Source organism: Hakea prostrata, chromosome 3 (genome assembly GCF_041222555.1).
Source record: "Hakea prostrata isolate BN-2017 chromosome 3, UWA_Hpros_2, whole genome shotgun sequence".
Classification (NCBI taxonomy): domain Eukaryota; kingdom Viridiplantae; phylum Streptophyta; class Magnoliopsida; order Proteales; family Proteaceae; genus Hakea; species Hakea prostrata.
Window position 1 is genome coordinate 34421734 of NC_142602.1, and position 22778 is coordinate 34444511.

General features: G+C 38.3%; 1 protein-coding gene across 2 annotated transcripts in view; it reads right to left on the minus strand.

The window, feature by feature from the left end:
• Window positions 1–582: 582 nt before the first annotated feature.
• The window catches only part of LOC149022149 (eukaryotic translation initiation factor 3 subunit I-like), a 30982-nt gene continuing 8786 nt past the window's right edge, over window positions 583–22778 (minus strand). The window contains exons 2-8 of one of the 2 annotated variants that reach the window (XM_089150318.1): window positions 19901–20116; window positions 15936–16063; window positions 15515–15634; window positions 15324–15413; window positions 9606–9692; window positions 9379–9458; window positions 583–1049 (exon numbers count right to left, since the gene is read on the minus strand). In XM_089150318.1, coding sequence (XP_089006444.1) covers window positions 974–1049; window positions 9379–9458; window positions 9606–9692; window positions 15324–15413; window positions 15515–15634; window positions 15936–16063; window positions 19901–20116 — 797 coding nt within the window. In that variant the 3' untranslated portion in view covers window positions 583–973. The remainder of the gene's footprint in view (window positions 1050–9378; window positions 9459–9605; window positions 9693–15323; window positions 15414–15514; window positions 15635–15935; window positions 16064–19900; window positions 20117–22778) is intronic. The other variant, XM_089150317.1, reaches the window with a different exon arrangement.

A 22778-nucleotide genomic window follows, 5' to 3' on the forward strand; every position in this document is an offset into this window, starting at 1 on the left:
GTCAATTATGAGAAATTTTCATTATTTTAAATTGTTTGGCATCTATTCTGAATTTTATTTTTATTTAAAATAATAGAAAAACCTCCAAAATCCATAATGAACTTTTTGTCCATTATGGATTATGATGATTTCATTATCTTCATTTGTGTAAGTTTACTAAGTTCTATGTAAGATGAGGGTAAAGCATCACATTCTTTCATAACACCATCTTTTCCTTCTTTTCTCCTTGTTTCTTCATTTTTAACATTTTTATCTTGGCCCAACTTTTTTCCATTTCTATTTTTTCGCCATTTTTCATTCTTGACAAAATGAATTCTTGTCTTATTTATTTTAATGGTTGGTGGTGTACCAAAAAGAGCCTAAACCAGATCATTAGATAATCGAGTGAGTTTAAAATAATAAAACCCTATTCTAAAACAATAAGAAACTGTCATCTCTTTCATTCCCTTCTCTTGTTCGAGGGTATAAATTTAAAAATGTGTCAACATGTGATTTCATATTTTAGTTTTAATTTTTCCGTATTTTTCTGATTTTTATTGACTTATTATACATATTTTTTTCCATAACTTATCAGTAACAGAAATACTCACCGCAAATATTGACAAATATAATCCTCTCTCTTGTCCTTTATAAATGATCAACCAAATCTATTTTGCAAGGAGGAAAACTTGACTGTAGTAGCATGGAGGATTAAAAAAGGCTTCTTTTGTCACCCTATTCTCAAATCATTTTCCATAAGTTGAACTCGACAGTGTGTTCATTCCTTTTTAAACATTTGGAAATAACCACCAACCTGGATCTGACCCATTGCAAAAACTTTTCATGATCCATTAATGCAGTTGTAAGATAACTGATTCTTTGTATCAGAATTTCATTGTACAATGAGCATATTTAACACAAAAAGGTAGCATCACTTTTTTCTTTCCAAAAAAGAAAAATAAAAAAGAGTTCAGTATCAGAAAGATTTTTAGCCTTACATCTTGATATTGAAGTAGTCTTGGTCAAAGTGATGCAACCTAACATAACCATCTTCACCTCCGCTAGCAAAACTGAGAAATCCCATTAAAAAATTAGGTTAGAAATACAATTAACCACAAAGATACTTATTTATAAATTGAAGCACGCAGCACATTGGTTAACATGGATCGTCACAGTAACAAAACTATCATTAGTAAAGATCCTAAACATACATGCAACATGATAACTACTCGAAGAAAGTAGGAACAAAAATGAGAAATCAGATTAATGGATCCAGATCACTATGAGATCCTACAAACTAGCAATGCCTTGATGAAAACAACATAAGGCAAGATAAATATGCTAATTAGACGACATGCTATATGTATCTCAGTGTTTCTTATATTGTTTTTTATTTTTTTCCTTTTCTCTTAAATGGTGGGATTGGTGTGATGGTAATGTTTACTAATTTGATTAGGTTTATAGAATTGGCAAGTGACAAGATATTAAATTTTAATAATAATAACAATAGAATAAACTAATGGTGCAAATTTCAACCCTAATGGCTTAAACCCAACTTGACCCGCCCTAAGCTTGAATAGGGCCTGGGCTTAAAAATCTGGCCTTGAGGGTGGTCAAGGTTTGAATATACTAACCCTGTATGGAGGTCAGGGTAGAGTGTTTAAGGGTCTGTTTGGTTACATGAATCCAGAGATTTCAAATCTCTAGATTCACAAATGGGAGATTTATACCTGTTTGGTTGTGTGAATCCATGGATTCATGAAATCTAGGGATTCACCTTTTTACACTAAAAAACATGAATCTATAGATTTATGGGTATGAGGTGAAATCCAGAGACTCCATAGATATTTTTTAAGGATGAATTTAAAGATTTCATTCCAAAGATTCAGGCTAACCAAACAATTAATTTTATGAACCACGACTCCATAAATTTGAAATCTCTAGATTTTTGAAATCTTCAAACTCAAGTTACCAAACAGGCCCTAAACTAGCCAGTCCCAGCCAGTCCCTACCACCCTATCGGATATTTTTCGTATATATAGTGTGACGATATGGAGTTAAGGATTTTTCTTTTTGTTGTCTGCGGTCACACTAATGGTTAGGGTTGACTATTGGATTCGACCTCAAATGGCCTGGTCCTGCCCAGCACAGCTCAACACAAAGTCAGAGGCAGACCAAGGTATTCAAGGTCAAGGTCAGGGATTTAAATAATCCAGCCCAACCTGACCCTGCTTTGTTTCTAAAGGATCTAGTAGCTCCCTTTTTGTTGGGTCTACTGCTGAGTTGCTGATAGGATAAACTAACATCTACAATGCCCCAGCTCAAAGTGATTAAAACACGAGCAGAGAGGACTGACAACACATTGGAAATAATCTGAATCCGCTATCTGACAACACCAACAAGAAGAAGCCCTATTCCAACTAATAATGGTGTGTTCATTTCAATCAGCCTGATCAGCTATTTGACTGCAGATCAATTTTATGGGCACAGACAGATGAAGAAAACAATATTATGGTGTGCTGATTTCCTAGTATGAGGGCTGTATGATACAAGAAATAATCCTGTCTTCCCACTTTCTACCCATATTTTAGGTCCATCAAATTGGTTAATTACAAGTAAATGCATGGACTTGAGGGCCACATACATATATGACTCCTAGATCATTCCTTAGGAAAGAAATGGTGAATCTACATCAGGGTGCATGTGAGGACCTATTTTTTGAAGTGGTGCATGTAAACTACTCTTAAAAAAATTTAGAGAAGTCAATTTTTTATTCCGTTGGTGAGTGTCAAATTTAGTGAGCCTAAAATATGGATGGAAAGTAGAAAAATGATATTTGTTCCCTTAGTTAAGAGTCCTGTTTTAGTTCATGTTCTTTATAAATACATTTTCCTATTCAATTTAGGTTACTTTATTAGTTAAGAACTGGGTTAGGCCCTCTTCATTTCTAAGTCCATTTTTGAGTCCTAACCCAATGAAGAAAAAAAAATTCTGAATCTTCAATATGAATTTGTGAGTGAGGCCAGCACCATACATTACTTTGATTCTTGAAATATTGGCTCGAGTCATCATGAAAATCCTGGCCCAGAATGGGTAGATAGCCAACTCCACATCTCTCCACTCCAATTCATTAGTAGTTCTTAAACCCTAATTTCATTTAAACCTAAGCACTGTAGACTACTTTGATTATTGAAATATTTTCCAGAGCCATTCAAAAATTCCGAGACAGAATGGGTGAAATTCCCCTGGTCTGAGATAGCCAACCCACCTTTCCCCACTCCCTTTTATCAGTTCTTACACCCTAATTTTGTTAACCCAATATCTCGAGTGCCACACGTTGCTGGGATCTCTTGTCAATAGATGGTCACCTCAATTTCTCAATGATTAGACATCAAGATCACTGCTGCCAGGTTACATCACTATCAACTTAATAGCACCAGACAACCCTACCATTGGTTTTCAAAAGAAAATTCAAGGTTTCCTTTTGAGATCCCATTGTTCTCTTTGATTTCCTTTCTTGGTTTTCCATTAGGAACTGCCTGTGATTAGACGTACTCTGGTTCTAGTCATACATTATTTAGTATGATACTACATCAACTCCTAGAGTCGATAATAAAAGGATGATAAATCTAGAAGTTCCTTGTTTTGCTCGACAAAGGGCTTCATTCCTATTCCTTGATTGGTTGGACTCTCTAGGGGAAAATTTTGACTGGCACAGTCCAACAGATGCATAGAAGATTAGATTCGTTTATTACTAAATGATTGGTTATGCTATAAAATGGAAAGGAGGAAATCCTCTGAAGAAATACTAAGAGTCTTGAACATGTGAACCTTAAGACTTGAGAAGAGATAAAGCATGAGTTGAAGAACAAGTTTCAGATTATATGTGAAGAAAGCTCTCTGTCTATATCGCTACCAGAAGACACTTAACAGTCAAAGGAACTGGATAAATCCCTATACATCATTAATTCATTATATCCTATCCTATAGTTAGTTACTTATGTATGAAACTATGACTTTACTAACTGAATTCCATATGTTTGTCGCAGCTGAATGGTGGCTGCAATATGGGATCGACTCACCTAACTTTTATGTGATTGCATGTAAAGTCCTCTCACATTATGTTTTGCCACTAGGTGTGAGCAGAATCAGAGCACTTTCAACCTCATCCACTCAAAGAGGCGCAACCAATTGGGTGTGAAGCATCTAGAGGACCTTGTCTATGTGCATTATATAATGTGAGACTGAGGGCCTATCACATTAGATAGGGGATAGACAAAGATAATTACACTATTGAGTTGTCCGACATCTTTAAGGTAAACGATGATGATGAGAACCCCTACTACGGGTGGCTCAAGGATAGAGGCGAGAGTGCATATACAACATGCCCATCCATTTGTGCCACACATGGGTGCATCGATGAGAAGTGAAGATAACCTAGAGTTTTTCAAGGCTGAGAATGAGGCCACTAGACCACCCCAAGGAGTGATGTGAACCCGATTCTAGGGTTAGGGTTTCTTGGAAAGATACCATAGAATTAAGGATTGGCCCAAAATTTTCTAGCAAAATAATGAACAAAACTAGGAGGGAAGGATAATATTGTTAAATATTGGGAGGTGAACAAGGAGAGAAAATTAGAATCTAAATGGATAGGTTTGGGTAAGATTTGGTTTAATAAAGCTGAATGGGGTGATAGGGAAACGTCAATGTTTTACCAAATTCCCATGGGAAGAATTTGTAAGCTTAAAATTTATCCTAGGTTTGATAGGAAAGAAGAATAAGATAATTTGGATCAAGATGGGTTCGTTCTTGGAGAACTTGGAAGAGGAACATTGAACCTTGGACAATCTTTCAAATCTTTCTTTTCTTTTCTTCTTTCTTCTTCTTTTTTTAATTCTTTTTTATTCTCTTTTCTTTTCTTTCTTTTCTTTTCTTTTCTTTCTTTTTCTGTTTTCTGTTTTTCTTTTTTCTGTTCTGCCACAAGGAACAAGAAACAGAGAGACAAGATCGAAAGGGAATAAAAGAGAGGGAAAAAGTGCAGCTAGGTGTGGGGGGTGGGGTTGCTGCCCTGGGGTATTGCAGGAGTAGGGAAAGGGATCTAGGAGCTGTAGGGGGGTATGCTGCTGTTGTGCGCAGCAGCAAGAAGGGGGGGCTCTAGGATCTTGCACAAGGGTGGACAAGGGCTTCTGGGATGCTGCAGGGGTGTGGGAGGAGCTGGGGATGCTTGCGCAGGAGGGGCGGTCCTTGGTTGGATCACAGGGCAGGGGATGGATGAAGAACACTAGACAAGGTTGCTGACCATTGAAAAAGAAAGCTTTTCTCTAAAATTCATTGTGGCCCTCTCAAACAGGAACCACGGTGCTCCAAACTCAATTTCCTAATTCACATAATTAGACTTGAGATTACAAAGAAACAATAAGCTTATTTAAAGCCTACTAAAAGACTCTAACACCGTGTGTGATTCCTTAACAGACAAGGATTCCACCACATAATCTGGACTCTTGACATGGAAACTAAACAATTAAAGACACATGCTGAAAATAAAAGACTAAACAACTTAAGACTTTATCCAAGGAAGTTCACTTGAAAAATAACTCCTTAGAACACTCAACCACCAACTACCTAAAAGACAACTTCTAATTAAAAGTAAACCCCTAAAAGATAAGCACCCTCCTAAAAGATAGGAACCCTCCAAAAAGATAGCAACCCTTTTTGTACAAGAGCTTATCCACAACCTGACCAATTCAAACACAACTCAAATTAATAAACAAAACCCAAATTAAACTCTAGAGATAAATCTGGAAATACTTCAAGACAATAAAAGAGGGCTGAAAAACGCCCTAAATACCCCTACTAGGGGGTTCGGCCAGCTTAAGGGGGCTTTCTTGGAGCCATTAGAGGGGCCCACTTAGGGTTTGGCCAAGGGGGGGTCTTTGTGTTCACATCAAGGAGATTATCAAGATGGTGACAGTGGTAGCAGCGGTGGTGTGGTGATGGTGATGATAGTCATGGTGGGGTTCAAGCACCAGCTGCATCTGGGCCCAGCAGCAGTCGCACTGCGAGTTATCAACTGCTACATGTGGAGGTACCAGTAGCACCACAAACACTGATACCCACAGGGGAGAATCATCTTCAACCAATTTAGCATGTGCCACAGGAATCATGAGAACGTACACATAGCCATCGCAATGGTAGTCGCAAACGTGGGCCTCCTGAGAATTGTTTTCAGATGGATGTGGCCAGCTTGGCAAGCTCCGTGGGATCCATGAGCTTAGATGAGTCTACTAGAGTATCTGGATATTACAATGGCATAAAGAGTGTCAGGTTTGCATCACATGGGGCTTATTCTAGCTATGGATATGATCCATATGGATGTGGGAGAGCATCATCAACACATGGTGGAGTGTTGGGGGGGGGGGGGGGGGGGAATCTAAATATTCTTCTGATGATGGCAGCAGTATGCAGTCAACATATGGGTATGGATCGTATCGGTGATGAAGCAGTAACACCGAAAGCCTATGCATCATTGGCAGACTCCATTTTTGGAGTTCCACCAATACCAGTTGGTCTAGTTCCAGTCATGGTAGGGTACTCACAGCTAGTTGTCCCAGTTTTGAGAGGGGTGTCCATTAGAGTATCTTCCCTTATGACACATTTCCTAGGATGGGATATCTATATTATGTGGATGATTCCACCTATAGAAACACAATGACTCAATTCATGGATCACTTTAAGCATAACATGTCATTGCCAACATCATTGCCAGCTTTCATCCAGTATTTGGAGTACTAATGGAAACAGGGTCACAGGAGATGGATCCACCGGTTCCAACCAGGTACTCAACATGTAACTTGAGTTACTGGAGTCTAGGACATTGTAGTTGCTAGTTGGTTATTGTATTTTGTAGACTTGTTGTATATGTAATCATTCTATCAAACAATTCATGTATGTTGATCCTATGCTCTATGCAATATAGTTTGTACTTCTCGGAACCAGTCATATGTTAGTATACTTGAATAATAACTTTCCAGTGGATTTTTGGCCAACAACCAATTCCATTGTGCTTATTATGCTTTAAATAGGAAAGAGGCAAGAAATCAAATGAAAAATAGGGCATATGAGGATCACTACCTAGTTCAAAACCATGCCAAAATTTCCAAGTTTCAACCGAATTTCAGACGAAACCTAGATATCTCGGTATTAGGCCAAGTTGAAACCAGCCTTGAAACCGAGATTCCGATCCTTGATCACAATATAATAGCAACATAGCATAATGACGTGCGATATACATGAAAATGGTAATTACTTCTTTTCCATTCTAAAATTCCAGTTGACCAAACCTGGTACACGATGAGGTTTAAGGTTTTTCTCTTTTTACTTTCCCTTTAATTCCAAACTGATCCCATGCTTCTTGTCTCACGGTTACAAAGCAAACCACCAATAACGTCTTGTATTGTGGAATAATTCTTGATCAATTTTAAAGAATCTAAAGAAATGAAAACTAAATATAACTACCCATCTTCTATATGCATCCAAGGCATCACCTAGAGGCACTGTGGTTAGGTTTTTGGCATGTATATAAAGCGATCAACACCTAGCCTGTCCAAAAGAATGCCTTGAGACCTACATGAAACTTTGATAACTATGCCTCCAACTCTCAGTCCCATCCCTTAGCAGCCCCTGCTCCACCACCAACCTCGACAAACATCTCTTGTAGCTTCTCTTTGACATTCCACCAATCCTCTCCTCTCCTCCCATCTCTGACCTCCACCTCCCCACCACCTCCCTATACACCTCCCAACCAAACCCCACACCAACACTCCCTCCCCCAGGAAAAAAAAATCCCCCAAAAAAGTTAACACTTAGAAGCCCCTGGTCTACCACAAATCTTCAACCCACCCTTCAAAGTTATATAGGTGTACAAGCAGTTTACCCATTCCATCTCTGGAAACTGCTTACAAATGGTATACTTCTGCAGGAGGGAACAATGCAACATCCATCAAACAATGTTGAAGGGAAAAATATCTCATAGAATATGCTTCCCAAGTCAGGTATATAGGAACTAATGAGCAAGAAACTATGTTGCATCCAATTCACTCATCTTTCTTTTCTAGAAGAGAAGTACTAATCTGATTCTTAGTTACATTACAATTCACCATTTCATATGCATGACATTTCACCCTCAAGTTAACAATTTGAAAACTGTCCCCCAAAACCAAACCCCCACCCCCCACCCCCAAAAAAAAAAAAAAAGTAGAAGAGGCTAGTGTTAGGGTATAAGATGAGTGATTTCAGCCTTCAGGGGGTGACTGCTGAGTGGAGCGGCTCAAGGATAAGGAATCTGGAGAGTAAGCATAGTGAACTAACAGCTGAAGCCAAATATGGAGGCATTTTGGAGTGAGTAGGACTAAAAGGTGGGGTTTAAGATCCATTTTACCCAAACAATACATAGCATAACATGGTGTTAAAACGAAGACCAAGAAATCACAAACAAAAGCAGAAAGAAAATCAAAGCAACACAAAAATTTAATGTGGTTCACACACCATGCAATGTGTGACATCAAAGGGCGAAGGAGAATGCCTTTCAGTATGTCGGAAGAAGATCAGAATGGAAATCTCTCAACCAATTGCCAAATGGCTTTACAAAACACTCACTGGAAAACCATTAATCAAAAATTCCCAAAACACATTGTGACTCCATAGGAGAGTGTAATGTACATAGTTATAGAGTTCCAATCAAGTAAATGGGTCGACCATCAGGAAGGATATCAGTGATGTGCTCTGGGCTTGGGCCTATCCGACCAATCCCTCTGCTTCCATCATAGATCTCAGAAAATGGGACATTCTGGTCCCCACCAAAATATATCGGTATGGGTCAATCTTCAAAGCCATGTAGAAGAATTTGGATCACACATACACATGGTACTATAAGTAGCAGTCTAGAGGGATTTGTTTGGAAGGGGGTTATGGAAGAGGGGTGCCACTGGAAGGGGGAAGGAAGGGTAAACTAGTATTTAGAATTAACTGGGGCAAAAGAGAGGTGATAGTTTGCTTTTCTTGAGGTAATAGGGAGAAAAAAGTTTTTGAGTATGGAAGTTTGAGTAAATATAAGGTGGAGAGTGAGAAATTTCCCTTTCCTAATCACAGGAGAGGTGATAGTTTGCTTTTCTTGAGGTATTAGGGAGAAAAAAAAAGTTTCGGTATGGAAGTTTGAGTAAATATAAGGTGGACAGTAAGAAATTGTCCCTTTCCTAATCATAAAATAGAGCATCATCTCATCTTCAAGGCATCCCAATATTTAAAATTCAGCCACATCATTCTCATTCAAGTTTAACTCAAAGTAAAATATGAATAATGAGAAGAGTCGAATAAAATATGAATAATGAGAAGAGTTTAGACCTTCTCCCATCAGGATTAAACGCCAATGCATTTATTGGTCCAAAATGTCCTTTGACGCCACCAATTTCTTCTTGAAGAATCTAAAGCACAAGAGAAGGAAAGACAAAAAAGAATGTCAATCACATGTTAAAGCCCCAACCAACACTGCCCCCCCCCCCCCCCAAGTTTTTCTCCCCCAAGGGAAAAAAAATGCTCCAGCTGTTAAACAGCCGCAAAAGACATCTAACCTTGTGAAAGAATTTTGCTTCGAACTTCCCAGCACGACGATCAGTTGTTGTGACATGTGATGCATCCTGACCACCACCTAATACCACCTGGAAAACCCAGCATATTAAAAACTTGGAAAAAGGGTACCTTTGGAAACTTCTTTAGTTCACTGCTGACCTAAATTTTGGATTGTGTTCCTACCATATGCTTATAATCTCAAATGGCTGATGTTGACGGCACATTTTCTTCAACAGTAGAGTCCCTGATATGCTTGCCCTAGCTAAAAACACTAGATGAGAAGCCTCATGTGCACCAGGTTTTAATGCGAATTCAGCACCATATTGGGTTCATTTTCCTTTGAACAGGACTAGTCACGGGTCATCCCTTTTATTTTCCCTGTAATCGTCCAACCTAATGGACCTAAATAATGGGTGCATGAGTTGAGCATGAAGATTCCCAATACTTACCGATGCAACCCAGGATTTAGGGTTGGATATCCAGGATCTTCTAAAGTAGAACCAACACTCAATTAGGAATTTTTTTTTTTTTTAGTGTTTCAGCTAGGATTTTAGAGGCCAATAAGCTGCTGGGAATGTCAATTCAGATCTGAAATTTTATAGGATTTCAATTTCAAAATTCAAAGTTTCAAATCCTAGGTCGACTGAGATTCAGCTTGGGTTTAGGTTTGGGGAATGGGTCGCTATCCTGCAGATCAGAACGCTATCCTGCAGATCAGAACTCTAATGCTACTAACCTGCAGTTCAGAAACAGATTTATTTGAGTGGTCAGGGCTGAAGCATAGTGTTCAGGTTTTTCTGCACTTCCCTCAATTCTGCAGATTCTGCTCCATGAATTAGATGAATTGCAGATTATTTTTTTTAAAGGTCCAGAAACATGGCAGTTTTGGGGTAACAATGTTGGGAGTATGATCTATAAGTTTATGTGATTCTGATGAGGGTAAACAGGGTTCAAACAAGGCTGGGGTTGAAGGTTTCCTAGTGGGAGTAGGAAGTGGAACTGTGGACAGAGGAGGGAGAGAAAGGGATTCTAGGGTTAGAGGAAGGGCTGGGTCTTCCTGGGGAATGAAACTAGATGCGATGGGGTTTGGGAGGCCTTTAGGGTTGCGTGAACTAAGGGGAAGGTGATGTAACTTACTTGGAAACTTGAATAAAGCTGCTGCTGTAGTTTGAATGCTGGAAATAAGAAGAAGAACTTGAAAATTGTACAAAACGCTAGCTTAACCCAGCCACAGGTCACCCTCCCAGGGATCCCACGACCTCTCTCAAGTCTTTCTTCAACTCATAATTTTCATTAACTCAAAACTGAGAATTACAATGCATAAATAGGCCATTTATAGCCTAAAATTAAAGACTTTGACTCAAATAAGGATCTCCTTACAAATGAGATCCAGTTACAACTCAAACTGGACTCTATCAACACTTAGAAAATGAATCAAATTACTACGAGATTCCAGCCCTTAGATTGGAAACTCTTACAGACATTGATTTGTGACTCAACAAACAACTTTAAACCAAACCAGGACTTAAACTAAAATAGAACTACTTTAAGATAAGGCTCCTAAAATTAAGGAACCCTATCCTAACGACTCAACCCTAACTTAAATGGACCATAACTTTTAAGCTACTAACCCAAACAGAAAAATAAAGATAGATCCATGACCCTTGGATCGAAGAGATTCTATCAAGACCCATATTCAGCCCTAAAAGGGGGCTTGAAAAATGACCAAAATACCTGTGGGGTATTCGGCCAGCATTGAATGCCTTGTTGGGTTTGGTTTTTGAGCCCATTTTTTGGGGAGCCCAACCCAAGATACATCACTTAGTTTTTTATTTCTATCCTTTCTTGTGTTTTTCGTTGCATGGTCTTCCTTCAGCTTGATCAGGCTGTCAATTCACCCAATGGGTTTTTTGTGGAGCTTTCTCCTTGCATTCTTTATCATCATTTTCTTTATTCGTGATTTTTTTTAAAATTCTAAATAGGACTCCAAACTAACTTAACCATGACATGAGCAATTAAAGAAAATAAAATAACTAGACTCTCTAAGAGATACGGAATCTAACTGGACCTAGGACACCCCAAGGGGGCATGACAAACAACTAAAATACCCCTTAGGGCATTCGGCTAAGCCTGGTTGCCAGAAGCCCAATGGGCTATTTTGGGCCCAAGTTTTGGGCCTTATTAGGCCTACTCTGACCATGGTTACATTACCTCTTTCACTGTACTCCAAAGCAGACAGGATTTTCCCTGATAGTTCTACTGTAGAATGAAGATCAACTTTTGGATGTATGTGTCCTAATCCACTAGTGCATGTTTTGGTCTGACACTTCGTGTGATAAAACATTTATAATATTCAACATTATATAGTCCATTTGTTATAATAAATTGGTAGTCACGACTAGGATATGGGCTAGGCAACCCTTATGATATGGTTGTCACATTTTGTACACTTAAGACACTAGGGTTGGGCAGCTTTAACTTAGTCAATTCTTACGCACGTAATATTGCCAGTTGCAATGGCGGAGTAGACATAAGTCACATTGACCTTATACTTCAGGGGAGTAGGGGACACTTGTTGCTGCATTACAAACATTTTTTCTTTGGATAATCAATGACCAAAGTTTAAGTGAACCTAGGCCAATATTCTAGAAATAAGAATATGGACCGCGAGTTGCAGTACCACTTGACACAGTATCCACCACCCGAATTATAAAACTGGCACTAATGTTCTGAAAAACGCTTTTGTGATATGACGTACTAATTATTTGTTTAATCGCAACTTTCGGAATTGGATTTGTGCACGAGGGTTTCCCAATTGGATCTACAATGCAACCAAAGGGCTAGCACTAATTTCTTACATCCCCCAAGTTCTATTTTATAAAATTGGAAAGTTGAGTATTGTATGTGATTACACAACTGGTGTAATCGTGAGATAACCCTAAAATTGGGTCACTCCAGGAGAGCCAACAATCAAATAACAAATCCATGGAAGCTTGGTTTGAAAATTATAACTCACAATAATGGTTTGAGGATTGTGTGGAATGGATTAGGGAGAAACAGGGTTTTAACAATATCCAATATGTGATGGGTGGATTGGGGCAACTTAGGGTTTAATAAAACCCTAAATGCAAAGGAAGAACTTGAGGAACAAAATTAACACTACAATGGGATAGGTAAGCTTGCAGGGGGGGGGGTGGAAGGGGCTGGGAAACCTACGGTCAGTTCTTGAGATTTCTTCCTTCTTTCTTGATCTTTCTTCCTCCCTTTCTTGATCTTTCTTTATCTCTTTTCTTTTCTTCTTTTCGTTTCTTCTCTTTTCTTCTTTCTTTCTTTTCTTTTCTCTCTTCTCTTTGCTTTTCTTTCCAGAAATTCTGCACTGGTGTATCTTGGCTGCCGCAAGCTAAAGAAAGGAAAGAGGAGGACACAGAAGGGGAAGGTAAAGGAAGGGCTAGGGTTGAAGGGGAAGGGGTCCTAGGGATGTCGCAAGCTAGGGGAGGAGTTGGGAAGGGTCTGTTAGGGGTAGGTTGCTGTAATTTCCAGAATTAGGGTTAGCGGGGTGGCGAAGGTCTTGTGGATGTAGGAGAAGGGTGGGAAGGGAGCCATTGGCTACCAGAAATGGAATAGGGGGCTGGAATGGGGAGGGGAAGGGCTTTACTTCCTTGACTGACGGAGGAAGGCTGATGGGAATGTTGAATTGCTGCTGCAGATTGATGAACTAAGGGAGATTGAAGAGAGAGAGCTCACACAACTGCCGTGGCCTTCCAGGAAGCCATGACCTGACTGGCCTTCTTTAAACTCAGTTTTAATGAAATTCAATTCAACTTGAAAATTACATAGCTGGAAGGCTTTATTTATAGCCTTCAAATAAGAAATAAAAAATGACTCTAAATTGGTAAACCAACTAGAACTCTAACAGGCTTATCCAAAACCAACTCAACTTCAACTACTACTCCAATTCAAATTCTAAGAGTAGAAATGGAGTCCTAACTCCTAAAAATAAGAAGATTAAAACGAACTCAAATTGTGGGATCAAAACATCTCTGGGAGTCTCACCTAAACTAGGACTCTTTAATAAATGGCAAAGTATTAATTAAAAAAAAAAATAGAAGAAAAATATATCTAAGATCCAGATAACAAACTGGACTTGATGGGACCCAGAACTAGAACATCACGACATTTGAAAAATTACCAAAATACCCTTGGTGTTGGCCAAAATTCTCTAGGTAGCTGGTGTGGCCATAGGACACTGGTGAGCCCTTTGGGCCCTCCTTAGGAAGTCCTAGAAGCCGCTTACATTAGTAACTTTATGGGGACTACCTATATAATCCACACAACAGAAGGGCACAAAGCAAAGCCTAACAATCCCCTCCTAGGATTTCTCATTTCCTCTCCCCCCTCCCAATAGCATTTTTGCGAAAACAACCCCTAGGTGTAGCCAGGGTTTTGGTTCTAGAAGATCAGTTTGCACATTTCAAATAAAAAAGAATCTAACATAACTCAAGTAGACACAAAACCACTATTGGGAGGAGAAGCACTTGAGGATCTTCAGGTGTGTTCTTTCAATGAAACAATGCTGTGTGTTCTTCCTATTCCAAGATGGAGGGGGTCCAAATTGATCATCTTCCATGCAGCGTTCAGATCAAAGGATGTGGTTTGGTTATTTAATTATCACTAGAAAACTACTAGACATCCATATTTTTTTACCCATGGGGGACAAAAAAATTTGAATTTGCTCTAATGTGGAACAACAGGTGCAGTCAAACATCAACTACATGTCTACAACATAAATCATTTGGTCAAACCCTACTTTGGTGCGAAGGTAACCACCACGAATAGTCACTGAAAAGTAGAAGGGAATTCTTTATTTAATGTAGAACCAGCAACCTATTTATGATGTTTATCTTTTAAGAAGAAGTATAGCAAACTCCTTCAGATTAAAAGAATTAACAATAAGGGGTTTTCCTGGTTTGACCACAATCTCAAGAGCCACTTGACCACGGTTTGAGCTCAATTAGACCAGTCCTCGTGAAGTTACATAATTGTCCTTAAATATGTTCTTCTCATTTAGTTTTCTTTAATTTCAGCCTCTTAGTTAAAGCGTGAGGTTGTGTACATTATGGACCCCCAGACCCAGCAGTTGCAGAATCTTGGTGCAATGAGGTTGCTCCTTTGTTGATTTCTCTAATTCAAACACTGTCCAATTCTTAGTATATGAATTACCTGCTATCTATCCTAATCTGGTCTATTGCTAAAACATCCCTAAACTTCAGTTTTTCATAACTGAAATTTACTTCTTCAAAAAGAACAAACAAATTGCAGTGTCTGCTGGTTTTCTTCTGCCCTTTGTTTGTATAATCCTTCTTTCCATGTGGGTTTCTTCTTCTTAAGTTTGGGGCAGAAGTTCAAAACCCCAAGCTAGTTGATGATGAATTGATGATCAACCTTTCTGGGGACTCCATGTTGCCCATCCGTCATACTATCTGGATAACAACATTGAGCAAGACCCAGCATTGGTTTTCACCCTCTAACAGATATCAAATACAATTTATAGTGCCGAACTAACAGATCCAAGTTGGATACTGAAAGATTTGAACCCATTAACATCCATTACCATTGTTAGTCAAGAAGCTCACATCTAAATACACAACTAATCATGTCCCCAACACAAATTTGACGATAGACATACTGATGGCTGAGATCATAGAAGCAAAATCACATACATGATCAAGAAGTGGAGACATGGCAACAGCATTAACTGGGCGCTCTGTCACATATGTCTTGATAAGCGTCAAGGTTCTGGTGTCCCAGAGCTAACAAAGATGGGGAAAACAATTAGTACAGCAAAATGGAAGAAAGATGTTCATACATCCAAGTGCATGTGGGCGAAAGGAACAAGAAAGTTATATATTACCTTGGCAGATTTATCCAGAGATCCAGTAAGGAAATGTGACCAATCTGCAGATTTTACTAGTGATGTAATTGTCTTTTGGTGGCCAGTTTCTTTGTCCGACTCCTTGAGCAACTTCCCTGTCTTTAAATTGGAAATCCAGAAACTTATCAACCCAATTAAAATTAAACGATATGTGGGATTAATTCCATGCAAAGCTTACATCTGTAAATAGAAGTAACGAAAATTGACTAAAATCCACCCTTCCAAGACCTTCAGTTATTTTATTAAAAAAAATAAAAAATCCATGACTACAGCTAGGAACAACAGCCCCTCAAAGTAAAGCAATCAGATAAAACTCTTTGTGTATTATATCTTTGAACAAAACCACGGATTACCACACAAGAGATTATCAAGTATACAGTGCACAAATACGACTAGTTACCTCAGAATCCCAGATACGAATTACTGCATCTTCACCTCCAGTTATTATAGTTCTGTTCAATGGTCCCCACACAGCTCTATTTATTCTCCCTTGAGGCCCCTTGATCGTAAGCATAGATTCAGCAGTCTCTGCAGATATATGTCAGAAATCAGGTCTAATAGTTTCTTCCATAAATATAACACCCCAGATAATCACAGTTGCACATCACTCGGCTAGAGGATATAACACAAGGAGACCCATCAGTGCAAAACAGAATCCGTTGATTACAAATGGGAGCCAAGCCTTCACAGCAACTCTAGGTTGGTGCTGGAAAAATAATATTGCCAAGACCACGTTCAAACCTTTCTAAAACTTCTATTAGCTTCAGCCTTGTACCCCCACATGGTTGAATCAAATTTCTTTTCATCGACCCATGGGTCAGATGCATTCATCCAGTTGATACAAAATCCTTCATTAGATTCATACTTGGCAGTATGTTTGTACTTCCATCTATGGTCCAAAAGACTCTGCTAGCCTATATTCTCTGCTGCAGCAGATAGATCAGAGTCCAAGACAAGGAACCTAATTTCATCTCAAAGTTTAAGAACATTTTGGAAAGGCGCATCCTCGCCATAGACTTTACTTCACCATCAGCTATAAAACACTGGCATGTCTCCATCTTCCACTAGCATGTACTTCACTAATTCTCAAGCAAAAACTTTAAAGTCATCTGCAAAAGGAGGGCATGGTCCACCATTGGATATGGCAAAGCAAATTACAGAAAGGAAAACATTCTTTGCAACATTAACATCATGAAGTAACCTGGGTTGGACCCCCTAAAATTGCCCTAAAATTGGGCCCAAAACCCAGACCCAAAGAAGTCTCTTAAATCTGGCCAGATACCCCAGGGGTGTTTTGGTCATTTCCCCTGCCCTTTTGGGGCTGAATATGGGTCTAGTTTTACTCCCCTCAGTCCCAGGGTCAGGGATCTAATTTTATATTTTTATTTTGGTTAGTCAATCTTGAGTTATTTGAAAGTCAGTTGAGTTGGAGGAGTTGATTGTTACTTGGTTGTTATAAGGTTGCTAGTTGATTGTGATAGGGTTCCTTATCCAAAGGGATCTTATCTTTGGAGTTATTTTCTATTTGAAAGTCAGTTATTTGAGTCATTAATTAGTAAGTCTCTGGTACTTAAAGAGTCCAAGCATTGAAGTAGTCGGATCTCTATTAATTAAGGAATCCTAAGTTGAGTCAGGTTTGTTTCAAGGCTATAAATAGCCTAGCGTCGATGTAATCAGCAGTTGATTTGGATGAATTTGCAAATTGGCTTTAGAGAGAAAGTCATGGGATCCCTTGGGGTGACCTGCGGCTGGGTATTTGCTATAGTTTCTGCACTTTGACTTCTCCATCTTCTTCTCCAAGCATTCACGCAACAGTTCCAGCAAGCCTTTCAGTTTACAAGTTCAGAAGTTCCCCACCCCTTCCCCTGCAGTTTCAACCCAAAATTTACCCCCTCTCTAACCACCGTAGCTCTTCCCTCTCTCTTTTCTTCCCTGTGATACAGCACACCCCTCCCCCGTTACGCCTTCATTCCCAACCCCTTTAGACCTCTTTCAGCCTCCCCTAGGATCGCCCGAAGCTGTAGAATCTATTCTACAGTTATTTACCCAATCAGCCCTATTTACCCAATCTGGAAAATTCTGCAACTCATCTTCTTCATTGAGATTTTTCTCAGAATTTTATAAAACCCTAAATGACCAATTTCACACCTGAATCCCCAAATGCAGCAGTGTTTTGAGCCTTAGAATAACCCATAACCACCTCTTTCTGCTTTTCCCTTTCGCTGGAAGTTCCTGGGTTAACCCTACGTCTAGGGAATTTACCAAATTACCCCTAAGGCCCTAACCCTAGGCCCAGCTTAGGTTATATCAACAGGTTTCATCTGGGCTTATATGCGCATGTCAGTCCAGAGACTGCTTTTAATATCTCTTCCTCTTCCTTATCTTCCCAGGGAACTAGATACACCCTTGAGTAAATACTAAGAACATTTTTTCTTTAAGCACTGTGATGGCACGGAAAGTAAATGAAAGTTTTTAACTGATTGAATAGAATCCCATTATTGTTTTGTCTCTGCATACAAGCAGATTATGTAACTGTTTTTTCTTTCTTTTTCTTGTGTGCAATTAAGAAATTAGAGTTAAAAAGTAAAAAGATGGGATTGAAAATAATTTTATATTAAACCTGTGAAGAGAATGAATGTTATGTTTTTACTAGAGTTATGAACACAATGTTTGCTCATGACAAGTGCCTACCTCATTAATCTCATAGTTTTATTTCAGCGTTCATATAATGATGCTGCCAATCTCATGGTAATTTTGTACAAGTTAGTCCACAAATGGCATTTATTTAACATAAAATTTATGTAAAATACTGTCAGAACAGCCTTTACCAACTACAGTTATTGATCTTCTTCGGTCCCAAAAACAGTTAGGAACAGGGTTTACCAAACATAATCCTATGGCTCATAAATGTCTTTTGAGAACAAAAACAGAAAACAAGAACATTTTAGGTGGAAAACATGTGTTTTGGAAAACAAACATTTCCAACTGCACCCTAAGTTGTTGATAAGCCTAAGTTTGTGTTTCGTCCAACAAAATGCACTTCTTTTATTAACATGGCACAATTTATTTGGTCAAATTCTTCCAAATTAGGATTGTTTTAGCTCTTAAGGAGAAATGGCTAGCTCTAGATTGAAGGGGATCAACTAAGGGCAGTTAATTAGGATCCTGTATGAACCAGCCAATTCATATGAGCCAAAACTGAGGTTAAGGTCTCACATGAAGGTTGTGGTTAGGGCTAGGATCGATGGTGCAGGAATCGTCAAGTGGATGTGGTTAGGATATATGTTGAGAGTTACATCTAAACCCAGTTTTTAATTCTGGAGCTATGGAAGATTCCTAGTAGTAATGGAATAGAAGGTAAAAGGTTAATCTCAAGCATTCAGCTAGGTGGATGTCTACAAAACTTGGTAAGTCTCCTTCAGGGTTAGAGTAGATTCAATCAAATTTCAGAAGGCTTTGACAGTTAGATTTACTTAGGCAGAAGCATTCTTATAAAAAAAAACACCTTGTGTTTGAACTTCTAGAAAATTAGGGAAGGAATTGTAGAAATTCAAAGTAACTCACTATAGTTGCAGTTGTTCAACAGCAGGAGCTGAATTAGGGCTTTGTTGATGGAGGAAATCTTCAACTTGGTTGAAGGGGCAGCTTTAGTTAGAACCTCTGACCAACTAGGAGTCAATTGGAAATTACAAACTAATCCTGCAACATTTTATGTCACTCAATAGACTAGAACACTCACACAAGGAGAAGACAGCAGCGGCTTTGCTTAGCAATTTCAATAATCATACTCGTCTTCTACAACAGACCACATTACAACTTTATTTTAAAGGCCTAAAAGTAAACAACTCCTATACTAGAGAGAAAAGGCCTCGTGCAATCCATAACCTATTAGGTAATTTAGGTTGACTAGGAAACTGAAACGGACTCAAAAAGAAGTCCAAATTAGTCATTGCTAGTCATAAACTAGCTTGAATTAAATCAACTGAACCACTTGTTCATGTGACCCAACTAGAAAAGACATGAGATAAAAGCAACAAGTATAGAAGCTATTTCTAGCTCAGCCTAAAAACCCATATTCTAGGTCCATAAAAGAAGCCTATTACAAAGCAAACCCTTGGCATTTAAGACCCAAAATATATCTCTACCCTACCTATCCCTAAGGAAAGAAGCAGGATTTGGAGATATATATGCACCAACAACAACATAGCAGAGACAATGTCAAACTAACATTTCACAAATCTACCATAGAAAAAATGCCACTGAGATATCCAAAGAGCATATGTATTTGAATATGAAGTTTACATGAACTACAAACAGAATAACCTAATCAGCAGTAAAAGCACCAATGATAACATATGTCCTTACGTTCACTAGGATCTCTGGAAACAATTTTCACATGAATTGATGAAGGTAATTCCATGAATGGATCAGTGGTGATTACAGCGAGCTTGTCACCAATTGAAAAATCCACAGATCTAGTTGGGGAATCGAAGTTGAAGGTGAACAGCTGAGTTCCTGTCTGTATATTCCAAAGCTTGGCTGTTTGATCTGCACTTCCAGTTATAAGACGCCTGGAGTCCCCTGGAAATTGCAGTGAAATATATATCATAATATGAGTGGTTTGAGACTTGAGTAACAACATAAATCACAATCCATTTTCACCGAAAACGTAATAAGTAAACACTCCTTTCTAAAGTAAACTCCATCATGCTTGCTGTTCTTACTTGTTCACCAATTGATTAAAACAGCACAACAGTGATAAGCACCGAATTTTACTGAAACTTTAGTGAAATATTTCAGTCTTGAGAAGCATTGATAAGCAAAAGGGTTTTACTTTACAGGTGTACAAGATTTCAACTTTAAGGAAAAGAAGGGGGGAAAAAAAGGGCATTTCAACCAAGATTTTGGTTCTAACTAATTTTGACTCATTAGGGCAGAATTCTGAGATTTCGCTCCCTTGCATTTGAGAAATCCAGAGCTACTTAAAAAACTAAATCTGTTGGAGAATTCTCTCATCTTACAGCTGAATGAACACTTGGTGACCAACTCTGCAGCATCAACTTTAAGATTTGATTAGATTTTAGGAACCATTTGGCTGAATTTCCTCACATTTTAAAGAGCAAATTACATTTACACCTCCTGTGTTTGCGAACAATCACATTTACAACCCCTAGAATTTATTCTATTACAAAAGTCCCCCTTGTGCCCAACACTATTAGTTTTAAATATAAAAAGACACATTTACCCTTAGTGAATCTTAATGTAAGTTTTAAAAAAAATATATATATATATATACATAAAAAGTCTGTCAATTTTTAGGGTGAATCCAATTTTTTTAGGAGGCTTTTAAGTAAACTGCCAAGAAAAAGAAATTTTTTGATAAAAGATAGGAAACTTACGGTCATTTTCTTTTCTTTAATTTTTTTTAGGCTTTGAAAAAGAAGGGTAATGTTAGGAATTTTGCAAATACAATACATTCTGACTCATCACTTAACATCTAACAGTAGAGGTAGATTGTTACATAATTCAAAAACATAAGGGGTGTAAATGTAATAGAATAAATTTAGCGGGTGTAAATGTAATTGTTTGCAAACACAAGGGGTGTAAATGTAATTTGCTCTACTTTTGATGTTTTACCTTTAGGACTGTCATCTTGGACATCAAGAGCTTCCTCTAAGGTCCAAGACGAACTACCATTCAAGGTATATGTGCATACAATCTAAAGGTTAGAATATCTATAGATGCTTAATTAAGGCCCTAAGGTTTCCCTAAAGTTTTGGGTCAAAAATGTCCCAATCAATGAAATGTACCACATTTCAGTCTGAAATCGACCACAACTCAAAATGCAACTGACAGGATTCCTGAGTTGAAATTTTCATTTAAAATGTACTACTAAAGTTTGTACAGCCAGCATAAGTCTAGAACTTGTAAAGTTAACTCGGATGTCACAATATAAGCCAAGCAAGAGAATGTAACCTGAGGCAGCCTTAAGAAACATCAGCATAAGGTGGTTATTATGTATGTAAGGGGAAGTAACTCCTATAACTCCTAGGAGTTACTAAAGTGCTTTTAATATCACTGCAATGGGTTCCCTGTTCCTGATACACCACCTAGCACCAACAGGGCTGCCACGCAAGCCACGCCACCTGGGATGGCAACAGACAGCAGGGCAGCTCATTCTAGATGGGCCTCCTAGGCGATCTGTTAGGGACAAAAGCACACTGCTTTTTTGAAGGACGACGGCAAATAAGGCAAGGACGAGTTTGTTGGGGACAGGATGATATGGTAGAGGGTAGTGGGAATTGGTGCAAATTTCGGTCAAAACCTAAGTTTCGACCCAAGCAAAAACCGAGATCTCTAGGGGTCAAAACTAGTACTTTTTTGAAATTTCAACCCTAGGTTTCGGGCCTTATATGACCTCTATTTCATCTTATTTTCTTGTCTCTTACCTATTTAAAAGCATAATAAACACAATGGAACTAGTATTTTGTTAAAAAACTCCTGAAAAGTTATCATTCAAGTACATTAACAAATGATTGATTCTAACAAGTAAAAATTGTATTGCATATAGGCATAGAATCATCAACATACATGAATTGCTTGATAGAATGATTACATATACAACAAGTCAACTAAATACAATGACCAACTAGATCAAGTGATGGTGTCTCACATATATTAAGTTCAAGCCCATATATCATGTATACATATGAAAAAATACATAAGTTAGAAAATAGTTTAAAAAAAAAAAATAGTAGCAATAATCAAAATAAGTTTAACAACATACAATCATAAAGCATAGTCCTAGACTAGACATATATTAATTTTAAAGCAATACAAGATCATTTAAGGAATGAACAAAACAAAAAATATAACAAGGGGAAGTTTTGAACTATTGGGTATAGTTGTTATGGATCCGGAGGTGTTTGAAGGCAAAAGAAGAGCAAAAGAGGTGTTCAAAGGCAAAGGAGTTGTGAAAATTAGGTGAAAACGAGATAGAAATCAACAAAAACCGAGGAAAAACAAGTTGGAGTATTGAAACTTGCAAAATTTCAGTCCAAACTTTGTACTGGGACGAAATCTTGGTAGTTTTGTCTCATTTTTTGAAAATGCAGGCACTTCGACCAAAATTTCAACCGTTTCGGTCAAATTTATTCCAGTGGGAATCACATAATTTGGATAACTGCATTAGGGAATATTGTTCTAGAATTATCTTTTTGTTCAGTTCTGCAATCCTCACAAC